The sequence below is a fragment of the Scyliorhinus canicula genome, chromosome 2 (assembly GCF_902713615.1).
Source record: "Scyliorhinus canicula chromosome 2, sScyCan1.1, whole genome shotgun sequence".
Lineage (NCBI taxonomy): Eukaryota > Metazoa > Chordata > Chondrichthyes > Carcharhiniformes > Scyliorhinidae > Scyliorhinus > Scyliorhinus canicula.
Window position 1 is genome coordinate 90,035,545 of NC_052147.1, and position 15,966 is coordinate 90,051,510.

Here is a 15,966-nt window from a genome sequence, read left to right on the forward strand (position 1 = left end):
TTAACGAACCCCGTCTGATCCTCCACAATAACATCCGGTACACAGTCCTCAATCCTGGAGGCCAAAATTTTGGCCAGCAGTTTGGCATCTACGTTCAACAAGGAAATCGGCCTGTAGGACCCACATTGCTCCGGGTCCTTGTCCCATTTCAGGATTAGCGAGATCATGGCCTGTGACATCGTCTGGGGCAGAACCCCTCTTTCCCTAGCTTCATTAAACATCTTCAACAGCACTGGTCCCAATATTCCAGAGTACATTTTATAGAACTCGACTGGGTACCCATCCAGTCCCAGGGCCTTATCCGACTGCATGGTCTTCAAACCCTCCACTATCTCCTCCAGCCCAATCAGGGCCCCCAGCCCTTCTACCAGCTTCTGCGGCTGTCAATCCTCTCAAGGGTTCTGCCATTTCCCATTTGAGGGGGCCTCACGGTAGCATGGTGGTTAGCATCAATGCTTCACAGCTCCAGGGTCCCAGGTTCGATTCCCGGCTGGGTCACTGTCTGTGTGGAGTCTGCACGTCCTCCCCGTGTGTGCGTGGGTTTCCTCCGGGTGCTCCGGTTTCCTCCCACAGTCCAAAGATGTGCGGGTTAGGTGGATTGGCCATGCTAAATTGCCCGTAGTGTAAGGTTAATGGGGGGATTGTTGGGATACGGGTTACGTGGGTTTAAAGTAGGGTGATCATTGCTCGGCACAACATCGAGGGCCGAAGGGCCTGTTCTGTGCTGTACTGTTCTATTTCCCACTGTATATTTCTCACTGATATTAGACCATCCAAAACGCACATTTTTCCGGATTAAACTCCATCTGCCATCTTTCCGCCCAAGTCGCTTACCGATCTATATCCTGCTGTATCTTTAAAAAAAAAAAATTTAGCATGGCCAATCCACCTAACCATCTTTGGGTTGTGGGGGCGAAACCCACATGAACACGGGGGAGAATGTGCAAACTCCACACAGACAGTGACCCAGGGTCGGGATTGAGCCTGGGACCTCGGCGCCGTGAAGCAACAGGGCTAACCCACTGCGCCACCATGCTGCCCCATCCTGCTGTATCCTGACAGTCCTCATCACAATCCGCAATTGTGCCGTCCACAAACTTACTAATCAGACCAGTTACTTTTTCCTCCAAATCATTTATATATACTACAAACAGTAATGGTCCCAGCGGAATACCACTAGTCACTGCCCGCCATTCAGAAAAGCACCCTTCCACTGCTACCCTCTGTTTTCTATGACCTAGCCAGTTCTGTAACTGGCGTGCCAGATCACCTCTGATCCCATGTGACTTCACCTTCTGAACTAGTCTGCCATGAGGGACTTTGTCAAAAGCCTTACTCATGTCCATGTAGACAACATCCACTGCCCTACCTTCAATCAACTTCGTCACTTCCTTTAGTGAGACACGACCTCCCCTTCCCAAAACCATGCTGCCTCTCGCTAACATGTCCACTTGCTTCCAAATGGGAGTAAATCCTGTCTCAAAGGATCCTCTCCAATAATTTCCCGACCACTGATGTAAGGCTCACCGACCTGTGATTTCCTGGATTATCCTTGCTACCCTTCTTAAACAAAGTAACATTTGCTATTCTCCAGTTCTTTGGGACCTCACCAGTAGCCAGTGAGGTTACAAAAATTTCTGTCAAGGCCCCAGTCATTTCCTCCTTTGCCTCCCTCAGTATTCTGTGGTAGATCCCATCAGGCCCTGGGGACTTATCTACCTTAATGTTTTTCAAGACGTCCAACACCACCTCCTTTTTGATCTCAATGTGATCCAGACTATCTGCACACCCATCCCCAGACTCATCATCCACCAAGTCCTGCTCTTTGGTGAATACTGATGCAAGTACTCATTCAGTACCTCACCCATTTCCTCCAGTTGCACACAGATTCCTTTCCCTTGAGTGGGCCAACCCTTTCCCTGGTTACCCCCTTGCTCTTTAAAGCCGTGGGATTTTCCCAACTTGTTTGTCAACGACTTTTCCTGACCCCTTTAAGCCCTCATGGCCCCTTCCTTAAGTTCCTTCCTATTTTCCTTATATTCCTCACAGGCGTTTGTCTGTTTCTAGCCTTCCAGTCCTGACAAATGCTTCCTTCTTTTGAACTAGGCTCACAATATCTCTCATTATCCAAGGTTCCCAAAACTTGCCATACTTGCCCTTCTTCCTCACTGGAACATGCCGGTTCTGAATTCCTATCAAACGACATGTGAAAGCCTCCCACATGCCAGATGTTGATTTACACGCAAACATCCACCCCCAATCTAGATTCTTCAGTTCTTGCCTAATATTGTTATAATTAGCCTTCCCCCAATTTAGCACTTTCACCTAAGGACCACTCTCATCTTTATCCAACAGTACCTTAAAACTTACTGAATTAGGTCACTGTTCCCGAAATGCTCCCCTACTGAAACTTCAACCACCTGGTCAGGCTCATTCCCCAATACCAGGTCCGGTACGGCCCCTTCCCTAGTTGGACTATTTACATATTGTTTCAAGAAGCCCTTCTGGATGCTCCTTACAAAATTTGCCCCATAGTGCTCCTAGCATTAAGCAAGACTCGGTCAATAGAGAGGAAGTTAAAATCACCCACCACAACAATCCTGTTGCTTTTATACCGTTCCAAAATCTGCCTGCATAACTTTTCCTCTATCTCCCACTTGTTGTTGGGAGGCCTGTGGTAAACCCCCAATATTATGACTGCACCCTTCCTATTCCTGAGCTCTACCCATATTTTCTCATTGCACAAGCCCACTGAGGTGTCCTCCCGCAGTACAGCTGTGATATTCTCCTTAACCAGTTGTAGAACTCCATCACTACATCTCCCTCTCTCCCGCCTGAAACATCTAAATCCAGGAACGTTTAGCTTCCAGATCTGTCGCTCCCTCAACTAGGTCCCTGTAATGCCAACAAGATCATAGTTCCAAGTATTAATCCAAGCTCTAGGTTGATCTGCCTTACCTGTTATACTTCCTGCAGATTTGGTTGTCTGGAACACTGGAAGCTTCATGGACCTCCCACATCTCACAAGTAAAGCATTTTACCCTTCTAACTACCATTTCTAGAACTAATTAATACATTCTTTTAAAAATAAACATTTATTAAATTAAAATAAGTTGCAGCAAATTGAAATGTTAGTGTCAAGACCGATAAAACATTTTAATCTGACTGCCTTTGCTGTTTTCTAATATATTCAAGTAGTTTAATACTGCAGTCAGCAACCTAAGAAACTATGCATTAAACATTAGTCGCCTTTTGAATCACAGTTAAATCAAGCCCAGACCAACCATTTTCTGGTTGCATGGGGCCAACTTAAGGTGAACCGCTCAGACCCACAGGATGAAATGCACCAACTCTGGCAGAGGCTGCAGAACAGGCGCTGCAGAATATGGAACAGGGTCTGCCATTGACGCGAGCAGTGCACTCTGCTGCACTCTTTCACAAAGGGACCAAGGAATCATTAAATGACTCTTCCTTCCTTTGATGGGATAATGGATAAAGTGTGGACTTCATTTGAAACAAACCAAGTAATAAGGGGGATAGAAAAAGGACATTTAGTGATTTTGCCCAACTGGTTGGCTCCGGGTAAGTCACATACCTCTTCAATGTCACGGTCATTGAATTTATACTCCAGTGCCTGTTTGATCTGCTGCTCTTTCTTGTTGACTTCATCCATGGTTGGTAACTGCATTCCTCCCATCATTATCTGTAATCAACATCCCGGCGGTTACCATTGATCAGAAACTTAATTGGACTAGCCATATTAATACTGTGTCTACCAGGGCAGGTCAAAGGCTAGGAATCCTATGGTGAGTAACTGACCTCCTGACCCCCCAAAGCCCGTCCACCATCTATAAGGCACAAGTCAGGAATTTAATGGAATACTCTCCACTTGCCTGGATGAGTGCAGCCCCAACAAAAGCTTGACACCACCCAGGACAAAACAGACCGCTTGATTGCTCCTCCTTCCACAAACACCCAATCCCTCCAGCACTGACGAACAGTGGCAACCATGTGTACCATCTACAAGATGCATTGTGGTAACTCATCCAGTTCCTTAGACAGCACCTTCGAAACACATGATCACTACCATCTAGAAAGACAAGAGCAGCAGATACCTGGGAACCCCACTACCTGGAGGTTCACTCCAAGTCACTCGCCACCCCAACTTGGCCATTAATTCACTGTCGCTGGGTCAAAATCCTGGTACTCACTCCCTAACTGCAATGTGGGTATACCTGCACCTCAGGAACTGCAGCGGTTCCAAGAAGCAGCTCCCATCTTCTGAAGGGCAACCAGTGATGGGCACGAAATGCTGGCCAAGCCAGCGACACCCACATCCAGGAGAATTAATTTTTAAAAATGGGACTCAAATTAAGATATCTTGATGAGAATCTGGTCTCGCTGCACAAACATGGCCCTGGACCACACAACACAATTCCACCAACCAGGATTGAGCCTTAATCTGGGCTGAAAACCTTGCGGGCTCTCCAAAACCTTTAGAGTATTGCTATTAAAATTGCTATTAAGCAATTTCTATTTTTCTAAATATAAATTTAGAGTACCCAATTCATTTTTTCCCAATTAAGGGGAAATTTAGCATGGCCAATCCACCTACCCTGCACAACTTTGGCTTGTGGGGGAAAAACTCACACAGACACGGGGAGAATGTGCAAACTCCACACAGACAGTGACCCAGAGCCTGGATCGAACCTGAAATCTTGGCGCCATGAGGCAGCAATGCTAATCATTGAAGCAATTTCTATTTTAAATGTAAATCATTTAAGTACCAGAGCACATGGTTAAGACACCGGCCTTGCAGCTCACCAACTGCCACAATGTCATCACATCTTTCTCAATTTTAGATGCATAAAGCCAGAACTAACAAATCCTGCCCCACCACAGAACTCACCGTCTCCCTCCATTTCATGAACTCTGTTTCTGTGAACTCTTGGTTCGACACAAACTCAAGACGAAACACCCGTTCATCTGAGCCATGTCTGCAAACAAAAAATAAAATCACACTTCTGTTAGAGGAGGTAAATGTAGGTGGAAAATAAAACTTGTACCTGTCACTGCTTGCTTGCAGTTCATCCGGGAAGTACTGAAATTGGTGGGGTTGACTTCTGCATGACATATCGCACATGTCAAATGGTTGGAAAACACCAGTTCCACTGATCCCTATATACACTTTTGATGAACCATTTAGTGAATCTGCGAGACCTTTATCTAAAATCAAAATGGGTATCAATATCTTTTCACTATCATGGATTTGACGACAAGGTCCCCAGAGGTAGTTCTCTTAAGAACCATTAATGTAAAGATGGTAAATGGAGGGTTAATATTCAATTTGACCACAGGTCAAAGTTTGTGTCATGGATACTCCGAGAAACTCTGTGCATTTTAAGAATAAAACAACTTTAATCAACTGCACAAATCACAAGAACAATGGAAAGATGCCATCAAACTTTAAAAACTATGATCAGAGCTATTACAATCCTGGACCTGACCCCAATAATGGCTTGGATACTGGACAGAAATCCCAATATTTTATTTTAATTTTGTAAGACTGAGGAAAGAATACCTCGCTCCAGGAGCGATTTAACACAAAATAAGAATATGGTATAGTAAAACAAACCTTATTACTAACATAGGATTAAAATAACTTTAACATCACACAAGAAAATAGCTGACAAATACCCCTTACACAATGCTAATCGATACAGTGACACAATAACCCTTAACTGCTATCTTCATTTCCACTCAAACAACAAAACCATCTTGGGTTCCAATCCATCTTTAAATACAGTAGCAGACTCAGAAATACTTGCTGTATAAAGATGTCTTGAATACTCCACTTTGAGAAAGAGATCTTTTGACACTGCTTGGAAGAAAGAGACCCGACACCTTGTCAGAATAATGCAGAATTCTCTTCCAGTCAAAAAGTAGTTTTGTACTTCAATAACCTGACTGTTTCAACTCCTGGCTCCTCCCATAACAACATCATCTTACTAAACTGAACACAATGTCTCTAATTAACTACTCAGCAGGGAACCCACTTAATATAAATAAAAGTCAATTGGCACAAACTTTTATGATGCTTTAATTGCACCTCTGGCTCAAAAAGCCTGGCTGTCTTGCAAACCAGGATTTTTAAAAACACTCCTGCTGTCATCATACACACACTATCCCTGACATTTAGTCCTTACTGCGCCAAATACAAAGAATACAATATATCTGAAATTACTACATTCATCACAAAGCTTATTCCCTTGAATGTCCAGAGGATTGGAATAGAGGAATTTCATTTTTATTGTTGCAATTAGGGATGCAAGTCATAAATCAACAGGTTTCGGTCCCTTCGAATTAGTCCATGAACATGAAAAGGATCAATTCAATTTATTAAAAGTACATTTATGGTTCAGGAAGAGGGATTTATTCTCTGTGTGCAACTAAGTTCTGTGAGACAGTCAAAAACATGTACAGTTGCTCTAGAACAACAAAATGTTATTGATATGCGAAACGTTTTGGTCAACCCCTCCACCACTTTAGGATTAAGGACCTCAGATCACAATATGCTGGACATGTGAATTTTGAATAAACTATGGGGAGGGGAATGTCTGTATTGCAGATAAGATAGTTGGCAAGAGCTTATAATGTGAAAATGTGTAGTATATTTTTTTAAACCTTACTTTAACAAGACTTTTTTCCTTGAGGGGGATGTGTAATGTTCCATGAACCTTTGAAGGGAAAACTTAGATTTTGTGTTATAGTGATGGTCCCTTTAAGAATTTGTTTTCTCCAGATTATTTATGCAAAAGTACCTTGCTTCTAATAACTGATCATGTGGCCAAGTTGCCTGTGAGATAAACAATAGCAGAAGTGTTAACAGAATTAATTTTTAAAATAAATTTAAAGTACACAATTATTTTTTTCCAATTAAACAGTAATTTAGTGTGGCCAATCCACCTAACCTGCACATCCTTTGGGGTTGGGGGTGAAACCACGCAGACACGGGAGAATGTGCAAACTCCACACAGACAGTGACCCAGGGCCAGGATCGAACCCGGGTCCTCAGCGCTGTAGACAGCAGTGTTAACCACTGCGCCACCCAACAGAATTCAATTAGAAGGGTGAGTAGATTGTGGGTGCAGCCCTGGTCTCAAGCAGGGTTTTAGTTTCTTTAGTTTTAGAAAAGGATTTCTGCAGATAACATCTCTTTCAAACAAAGTTCAGGTGAAATTCTATCCGCAGGCTAACAGAGTTTCAAGGGCTCCTAACAGCGAGTTGGACTTCAGGGATAGAGAGAGTTTTAGATGAAATGCTCCAGTAAGAGACGATCTGAAGGGAAAACCTTGCCAAAAGTAAGCGGAGGGCCTGCAAAGTCTCAACCCTTGTACAAATCATTGAAAATGTACTCAGCCTGAGTGGCTAATCTTCCAATTAGGATGAGAATTTAGGAGACATGGTTCGCAAGTTTGCAGATGACACCAAGTCCTTCCTGGCATCACCTCACTATCCTGCGTGTGACAAAGTCCTCCCTGGCATCACCTCAAAAAGCCCTGCTCTAGTTTTAAGGTCATGCCCACTCTTCTGGAATTCCTCAGAAGAAATTATGTCTCTCCATCTACCTTATTAACTCCGTTTATCACCTTAAACACCTCAATTACATTAAATCACCCCTTCATCCCAGTTGCAAAGAATATGTGCCTGCTTCGGGGGAGGATAGGATTCAGTTTGGCTGCAATACCAAATTTAATTAGACCACCCTAATACCATTTTGGCTCCTTTGTGAAGTGTGATCATTCAAGTACAGGGTCAAAGAGTTGTTTCTACCCATCAAACCACACTCCAACAACTGTTACCTTCCGGAGAGCAGAGGCAAAGGAAAGAAGCTGCAGAATAAAATGTGTTCAATAGGAAAGGGGGGAAATTTCCCTTCCTGGTACCTACCGTAACTGCAGGCCTTTGTTTGTTCTTGAACTGCCCAGTTGGTAGACCTTTCCAGTTTCTACAACACCAGTGATCTCTGCGACCTGGAAACAGAGAGAGATTTATGATCATCAGCCACACACCCACTTGTGTACCGAGAATCCTAATTGTAGGACTGAAGCTCATATGCCAGGTTAGACAACAGTAGAAGACATGAATTGAGCTAATGCCAAGTTTGCATCTTAAAAACCTGTGGGGAATGTTGAAGTGAGTTCTTCAGTTTCAGTAAGGAGTAAGTTAGTTCAGAAGTGGTGCAATTAATCTTGATTACAATTGAGTGACGATGCTGGCAGGAGGAAGTATGTGTTAAGTAAAATTCAAAGAGGCATGATGATGAAAGGAATGAAATGGAAACAAACAAAATGAAAAAGCAGAAAGTGGGGCCAGGATGAAAGGTGCTGTGGGAGCGGCTATTCCCTTCTGTACACTGACCCTAAACTTTGACCACCACAGCACCACATTGATGCAATATACCATCAGCCACAACCCCATACTTGCCCTGTATACCGGCTTCCCATTGCTGTTTCCAATGCCAATGCGGACAAAGCAACCAACTGCTGTTTTGGAAAAGAAGGGCATGTGACACCATCGCTCCAGCTTATACCGTGAGAGTCTGATTTTGTTGAGTTCCTCTGGCAAAGTGACCGGAAGTGACTTGGCTGGAACTTCCTCTTTTCTACCCAAATAAAAACAAAAAAGTTAATCACAGCAACAATTAACTGAAATTCTGATATTAGCACAAGACACGGCAAGTATCTCAACACCATCGCCAATCACAGGAATATCAGTCAGGTTTCCTGTTTCTACTATTATCCTTGAATCCATTAAACATGTGTGGTTAGGGCAGAATCAGGTAAACTTCATTCCCTTCTGGGATTAAACCTCTCCTAACACTATACCATCACAGTATACAAATCTAGATTAACCAAACTCACATCACTACTTCTCCAAGTTGTGCACAAAATTATAAAAGTATCATGAGGATTCCTTCTTCCATCTCTCCTGTCACCATCACAGGCCCAATTTCACTAGAAGATATGCCATGTGCTTTTCTTTACTCTCTACAGGGCCCACCAGCCATATCCTTGTTGCACTGTCATTTCCACCCAGTGCATCTGCTGGGTGTTACTCTCAACAGGCTCTTGCCCACCCACGTCATCGCGCCCACCATGACTTCCTTGGACTCAACTGGAAGAGTAACAAGTGTGACTCCCCTACAAACGAGGTTCTTACCATCTCCCCAGCCTTACTGATGTGAAGTGGAGTTTGGCTACCCATGGTCTTCATGGCAGTCTCCCCAGTTACCTTCTCTCAACTCTCCATTTGTCAGAGCCAATACTAATATATCCTCATTCTTTTCCTCCATTAGGCTGTACATTGAGTGCCAACCCTCAAAACGAACGAGACCTTCTCCAGTCTCGGGAATTCTGACCCAGCAAAATATTCACCAACACTCACACCCATCACCCAGGGCACATGTTGACTGTGTTAAGTCCAAGGGCTATTTATAAACATATCTGCTGCACAACTATTGAACCATTTCTGTGCAACACAACTGGCCCCTGATGCATTGATGCTGCACAACTATTGAACCATTTCTGTGCAACACAACTGGCCCCTGATGCATTGATTTACAAACCCTCCCACTCCAGAACTTCAGGCGATGGTGCACCGTTCATTCCATGCACTGGTCAACTTCATTACAGAGCAGTTAAACTTGCCCTAAAGAATGTAATGACCCACAGTAATTCAGTTTAAGATCCTAGTTACTTAAAGATGTTCATCATCAATAGGTTGCAGTCACATTGAGAACTTACTCTTCCTCCTCGTCAGAAGATGACGACCTAGACGACCGATCACTCTTCACACTAGACTGTTCCTCCTCTTCCTCCTCTTCATCATCAGAATAAACCTCGCTGGCTTTTAAAGGTTGTTTCCTGGCCAACAGTTCAGCTGAAACAAACACAATACATCAAACTCCAGGCTCATTACTTCCATGCACTAACATATTGAATTGATTGATTGATTTGATTTATTGTCACATGTACCAAAGTACAGTAAAAGTATTTTTCTGTGGCCGAGGGAACGTACACAGTACTTGCATAGAAGACAAAAAGAATAATCAACAGAGAACATTGACAAATGTTACATCAACAAAGTGTGTTTGGTTACAGTACAGAACAAGAGGCCAAACAAAGCAAATACATGAGCAAGAGCAGCAGAGGGTGTCATGAATAGTGTTCTTACAGGAAACAGATCAGTCCAAGGGGAAGTCATTAAAGAGTCTTGTAGCTGTGGTGAAGAACAGTTCCTTATGTCAGTCAGGCCACCTTTTTCTTCCTCTTCTTGGATACTGTCAGAGGTTTGAGATGCCCCTGGTTATGCTCATATCTATACTTTGTGCAGTTCAATATTCTCGCCTACTGAAGCAGGTGCCCCACCCTAGGGCATCACGGTAGCACAGTGGTTAGCATTGTCGCTTCATAGCTCCAGGGTCCCAGGTTCGATTCCCGGCTTGGGTCACTGTCTGTGCGGAGTCTGCACGTTCTCCCTGTGTGTGCGTGGGTTTCCTCCGGGTGCTCCAGTTTCCTCCCACAGTCCAAAGATGGGTAGGTTAGGTGAATTGGCCATGCTAAATTGCCCTTAGTGTCCAAAGGGGTTGGGTGGGGTTACAGGTATGGGGCAGATGGGGTGCTCTTTCCAAGGGCCGGTGCAGGCTCGATGGGCCAAATGGCCTCCTTCTGCACTGTAAATTCTACGTTCTAACCCTCCTTACACATATATATCCATGTAGCATGCCTGCTAGGGCCTAAATTCACTACCTTTCCACTGCTGAATGTTGAAAAACAAATGAGCGCATAGTTCAGTCTTCATCCAAACCTCTTGGACTATTGGATCTTATCCTGGACTATCAGCATGTTCACCTGTAATCACTGCATTTCTCACCTGTTTTGTTTTTCTTTTTCTCTCGTTCAGCTTTCAACTCCTCCATTGCCTGAGACTTCTTGTCCTGCTTCTCATCCCTCCTTGATCGCCGCTCTTTATTGTGTGACATGACCTGAAGCGACAAGAACATTTCAGTCTGGTGCACGAGATGCATTCATTTCTTTATCAGTCAATGTTACAGATTTTTACCAAGTAACAAATCCTTAGCGGCTTCACATCCTTAATAATTCTCCAGTCCTTACATTAAAATTGCACTTCCTTTAGCTTTTTTTTTTAAACCCTGAAGTTGCTGTCTCCTACTAGTTAACAGCCCTGGAGATGCTCACCCATCCTCAAACACTTGTCCTAGTTCCCACCCTCAATTTGAGAGCCCAGATAATACTGGCAGGCTGCTCTACCATGGAGGAATAGATCTTGCAGTCACAGGGGCAGGTAACCTAAATTAACTTGCCTCCTTCTAGATACTAAGGTCAGTGTTCGAAAATCTCTAAGGCTAACGTCTGAGAGGACCGAGCTTAAGGTTTCCTGCACCATGTGGTTCAGAACTGTCATCAGAGGGAACTGAAGCAGTTATTCTTCATTTGATTAGATGGGTACAACACAATAAAAGCGCCTTTGACATCGCCTTCCAAACCAGTGAGCTCTACCACTTGGATGAACAAGACCAGCAGGCGCGTAGGAACACCAGTACCTGCAAGATTCTCTCCAAGTCACATATTATCCTGACTTGGAAATACATCATTGCTCCTTAATGCCCTTGGGTCAAAATCATGGAACTCCCTATGTCAGAGACTGCAGTGTTCACGGCAGCAGTTCACTATCATCTTCGCAAGGGCGAGTATGGATGGGCAACGAATGCTAATGATGTCCATATCATTATGTAATGGCAGGCTGCTCTACAAAAATATTATTTTTAAAATAAGTCATGATTTGTCATTGAAGAAAAAACCCTCACTGTCCTCTTTCACATGTGGAAAATGGCCCACCCCATATATTGAGCAATGTTCTTCTTAAAACACATCCAAGTACCAGAACAATGGAGCAACAAGCACTAGCACTATCTAGTGACAGGATGCAGGGAGACTGGGAGAGGGGATGGTACTTCTTATGGAAATGAGAGAGCATCAACTGCAAGTATGGTTAAAATCAACAGCCGAGACTGAACAGTGCTGAGCCAGAGATCAAATTAGTGGGCACATGGGCCTGGAGTAGGTCCTCCAACCTCATTGTGTAGTGGGTTAGAGAGAGATTGGCAGGAAGTGCACCCCCAAAGTGAACAATACTGAAAAACAGGATACCTGAGACTCTTGAATTTGCTGCATCTTCTTCTCTCGCTCTTCCTCCATCTTTTTCTTCTTCTCTTTCTTTTCTTTCTTCTTTGCTGCCTTCAACTTTTTTTCAATTTCAAACCTAACAAATTTGAAGAACCCTTTGAATGAAAGCTCAAGTTCCAATTTCACACTAAACTAAACTGAGCTAATCTGTGTCATGCACAGCATAGGATAAGAGGCAAATCTCAACAGCCATGGTGATAACTCTCTCTCCTCCTCTTTTTTCTTCTCAGCTCACAGTTCCAATCCAACTAAATTAATATGCACTTTTATCTACCAATTAACAAAAGAAAATTTTCTGGTCGAAAAGGCTAACTTGTGATGCCGAATATCATTGGTGTAGATGGGATATAAACAAAGCACACAGGCCAGCCTATCCCAGGCCTGGCCTGCACGGTGTTGGGTGAATTCTCAGCAGTCACCATTCTCTTGCATCACCAAGGCCACTTAGTGCCCAACCTGCTAACATCGCCTGTCTTCACTCCTGCCTCAGCACATCTACTGAAATCCTTACCCAAGCCTGTTGCCTCTCAACTTTCCCAATCTAATGTTCACTTGACTGGTTTCCCACCTGACATGAGCCATAAAATTGAGCTCACACAAAGCACTGTTGCCTGTATCCTGACTATTATCAAATCCCATCACCTGACCTACAATGACTCCCTGTCTGACACTGCCTCAATTATAATATTTGCACCCTTGTTTCCAAACTCCTCTGTGGCCTTGTCCTTTGCTATCTCTGTTATTTGCTCCCGTTATCCACCCTCCAACACCTCAATGCACCGTCAACTTCTCGCCTCTTGTGCATGTCAAATTTCCTTCGCTTCAACAATGGTGGCCGTGCCTTCAGCTCTCTAGGCCCCAAGATCTGGATAACACCTTGCTAAATCTCTCCACTTCTTTCCTACTTAAACCTTTACCATGCTTTTGGTCACCTGCCCAATATCTTATGTGGCTTAGTGTCAGATTTTGTATAATATCACTCCTCTGAAGCACCTTCATTAAATATGCAATACAACAGGTACAATGGCATTACAGTTGGCCTCAACATCTCAACTGAGGGATAAATCAGTACGTATGTAAATGGTGCACCCGAATAAGCATATCTTCACCCAATGCCCAAAGTATGTAAAGCTAAATTGTTCTCTCCCAAGCACAAGCGCACTTTGGCCAAATGTAGAACTCCAACTGCTGCTTGGGTGAGATCAGTTCTCTCTGCACAGACAAGAGGATGGTAGCTGGAACTAATGCCACACAGACTATTTGCTGGAACTAATGCCACACAGACTATTTGCCACATACCCCAGCTGTCAATCCAGCTAAATGAGAGTCAATTCAAAACATGCTTCGGCAAGATATTCTCTTCCTTATTGTAACTCCGCTTGTGCCAGCACTTGCTGCAATTACCATGTGTTACATCCTTGAGAAGCCTCACTAAACAACATTTAATCTTCTAAAGAATACAACATTAAATAATAACCATGAATTTTGTGCAACCACAAAGCTGTGTTCTGGGATTGAATAAGAAAGCAAAATCTGGAGGTCCCAGAATATCAGAGTTAAAATGTGCCCATCCCAAAAACATTGGCTACATGGAGTGATCAGAATCCCTGGTACAGAATCTTACCTCCTCCTTAGCACCTCTCTTTTCTCTATCCGATTATAGAGTTCCTGCTCTCTTTCCTTCTCAGTCATTTGTTCCAATCTTGCCCTGTCTTCTTCATCACCCATGAAATCATCATCATAACCATCGTGGAACTCCTCCTCCTCTGATGAGGATGAAGACTCGGAGCTTGAAGATGAGCTACTGCTGTCCGAATCAGAAACTTCTCCTGAAATTCCAAACACACAACCATTCACCAAGAACAATCTACACAAGCGAAGCAGGAGATTGGATGTGGGAGGGGCGGGTTTGGGGAGGGTGTAGTGGAATAAACATTTTACATTTATATAGCACCTTCAGTGTGGTCAAGCAATGCCCAAAATTGCAACAATAAGGGAAAGGCTGGCAACGCTCTCAGTTATTCGCGGCGCCGAGGACCCAGGTTAGATCCCGGTCCGTGTGGAGTTGCACATTCTCCCTGTACCTGCACGGGTCTCACCCCGACAACCCTAAGATGTGCAGGGTAAGTGGCTTGGCCACACTAAATTGCCCCTTAAATGGGAAAAAAACATTTTAAACTTTAAAAAACACTCTCCATTACTTTATAAAAGTGACAGAAATGTGTGGCGTCCATACAAGTGTAATTAAATGTGGAAATCTGAGAGCTAATGTCTATGATACCCTGCAATGCGAGCTGTCACAGTCTTCACCGATTGAATAATTTTTGTTGTGAACTTCAACTATTTACCACTATTCGTGCTGCAGGGACCATTAAGATAATAACAGTAAAATACTGTGGATGCTGCAGATCTCGGCAGGTCCAGCAGCATCTGGAGGGAGAAACGGTGTTAATGTTTTGAGTTCAATCTGACTGAGTTCCGAAGAGGAGGCATATTGGACGCTAAATGTTAATGCTGTTAATTATATATGGTTAAACCTGTTCAGCTAATAGTTGCTCAGTTTTTTATGGTATACTAATTCACAATCACTTTCTGACCCAGAAAAATTAATTTCAGTCTCTCCAAGAATATTTAAAAATTGCAAATTTTTAAATGTATATATATTGTTTTAAGGTTTGTGATTCTGTGCGTGCTGCCAGCCTTGGTGCTGAATTCAAGTCGCCTTTAGTAGGCCCAACATTCAAATGATCAGAATAGAGGATGCCTGCACTCTAAATTCTGCAAAATCTTTGATGATTGCTTTTAGGGATCACTGTTGAACATGTTTCTTTGCTGCTGGCTTCAATATTCATACAATCTTCATCCTTGTAATGGGCAGCAGGGTAGCATGGTGGTTAGCATAAATGCTTCACAGCTCCAGGGTCCCAGGTTCGATTCCTGGCTGGGTCACTGTCTGTGTGGAGTCTGCACGTCCCCCCCGTGTGCGTGGGTTTCCTCCGGGTGCTCCGGTTTCCTCCCACAGTCCAAAGATGTGCGGGTTAGGTGGATTGGCCATGCTAAATTACCCGTAGTGTCCTAATAAAAGTAAGGTTAAGGGGGGGGTTGTTGGGTTACGGGTATAGGGTGGATATGTGGGTTTGAGTAGGGTGATCATGGCTCGGCACAACATTGAGGGCCGAAGGGCCTGTTCTGTGCTGTACTGTTCTATGTTCTATGTAATCACCTCTTTCCCAGATCTCAGAGTTCCTCGAATTCTGATCTCTTGTGCAAATTCCAGATTTACATGGCTGCACTACTGGCAGCTGCCTAGTCCTAAGCCGTGGAAATTCCTCCCAAAACATTTCTGCCTCTCTCTACTCGTCGCTACTTAAAACCTACCTCTTTGATCATGATTTTAGTCACCAGTATCTGTCCCCTGACGTGACTTTGGTAATGCTCCTGTGAGACGTCTTAGGACATTAAAAGCTCTATATAAATGAAGCTGTTGTGCTGTTAAGCTCCGTGCTAAAAGAGACATGCGGTCTCCAAGCTTCAATTGTTTCTCTCTCCTCGGATGCTGCCAGACATACTGAGCTTTTCAGCATTTTCTGTTTTTGTTTCAGATTTCCAGCACACACAGTATTTTGCTTCTTTATTAGAGATGGGTTCTCCCTTGATTTGGTGAATTGCCACTGACAAATTACTTTACTGGTCTCCA

General features: G+C 43.7%; 1 protein-coding gene across 1 annotated transcript in view; it reads right to left on the bottom strand.

The window, feature by feature from the left end:
- The window catches only part of rtf1 (RTF1 homolog, Paf1/RNA polymerase II complex component), an 89,226-nt gene that overhangs the window by 23,779 nt on the left and 49,481 nt on the right, over positions 1-15,966 (bottom strand). The window contains exons 4-11 of the mRNA XM_038782598.1: positions 13,894-14,098; positions 12,234-12,345; positions 10,936-11,047; positions 9,807-9,942; positions 8,488-8,665; positions 7,951-8,033; positions 4,910-4,997; positions 3,596-3,703 (exon numbers count right to left, since the gene is read on the bottom strand). Of these exons, the coding sequence (XP_038638526.1) occupies positions 3,596-3,703; positions 4,910-4,997; positions 7,951-8,033; positions 8,488-8,665; positions 9,807-9,942; positions 10,936-11,047; positions 12,234-12,345; positions 13,894-14,098 (1,022 nt within the window). The remainder of the gene's footprint in view (positions 1-3,595; positions 3,704-4,909; positions 4,998-7,950; positions 8,034-8,487; positions 8,666-9,806; positions 9,943-10,935; positions 11,048-12,233; positions 12,346-13,893; positions 14,099-15,966) is intronic.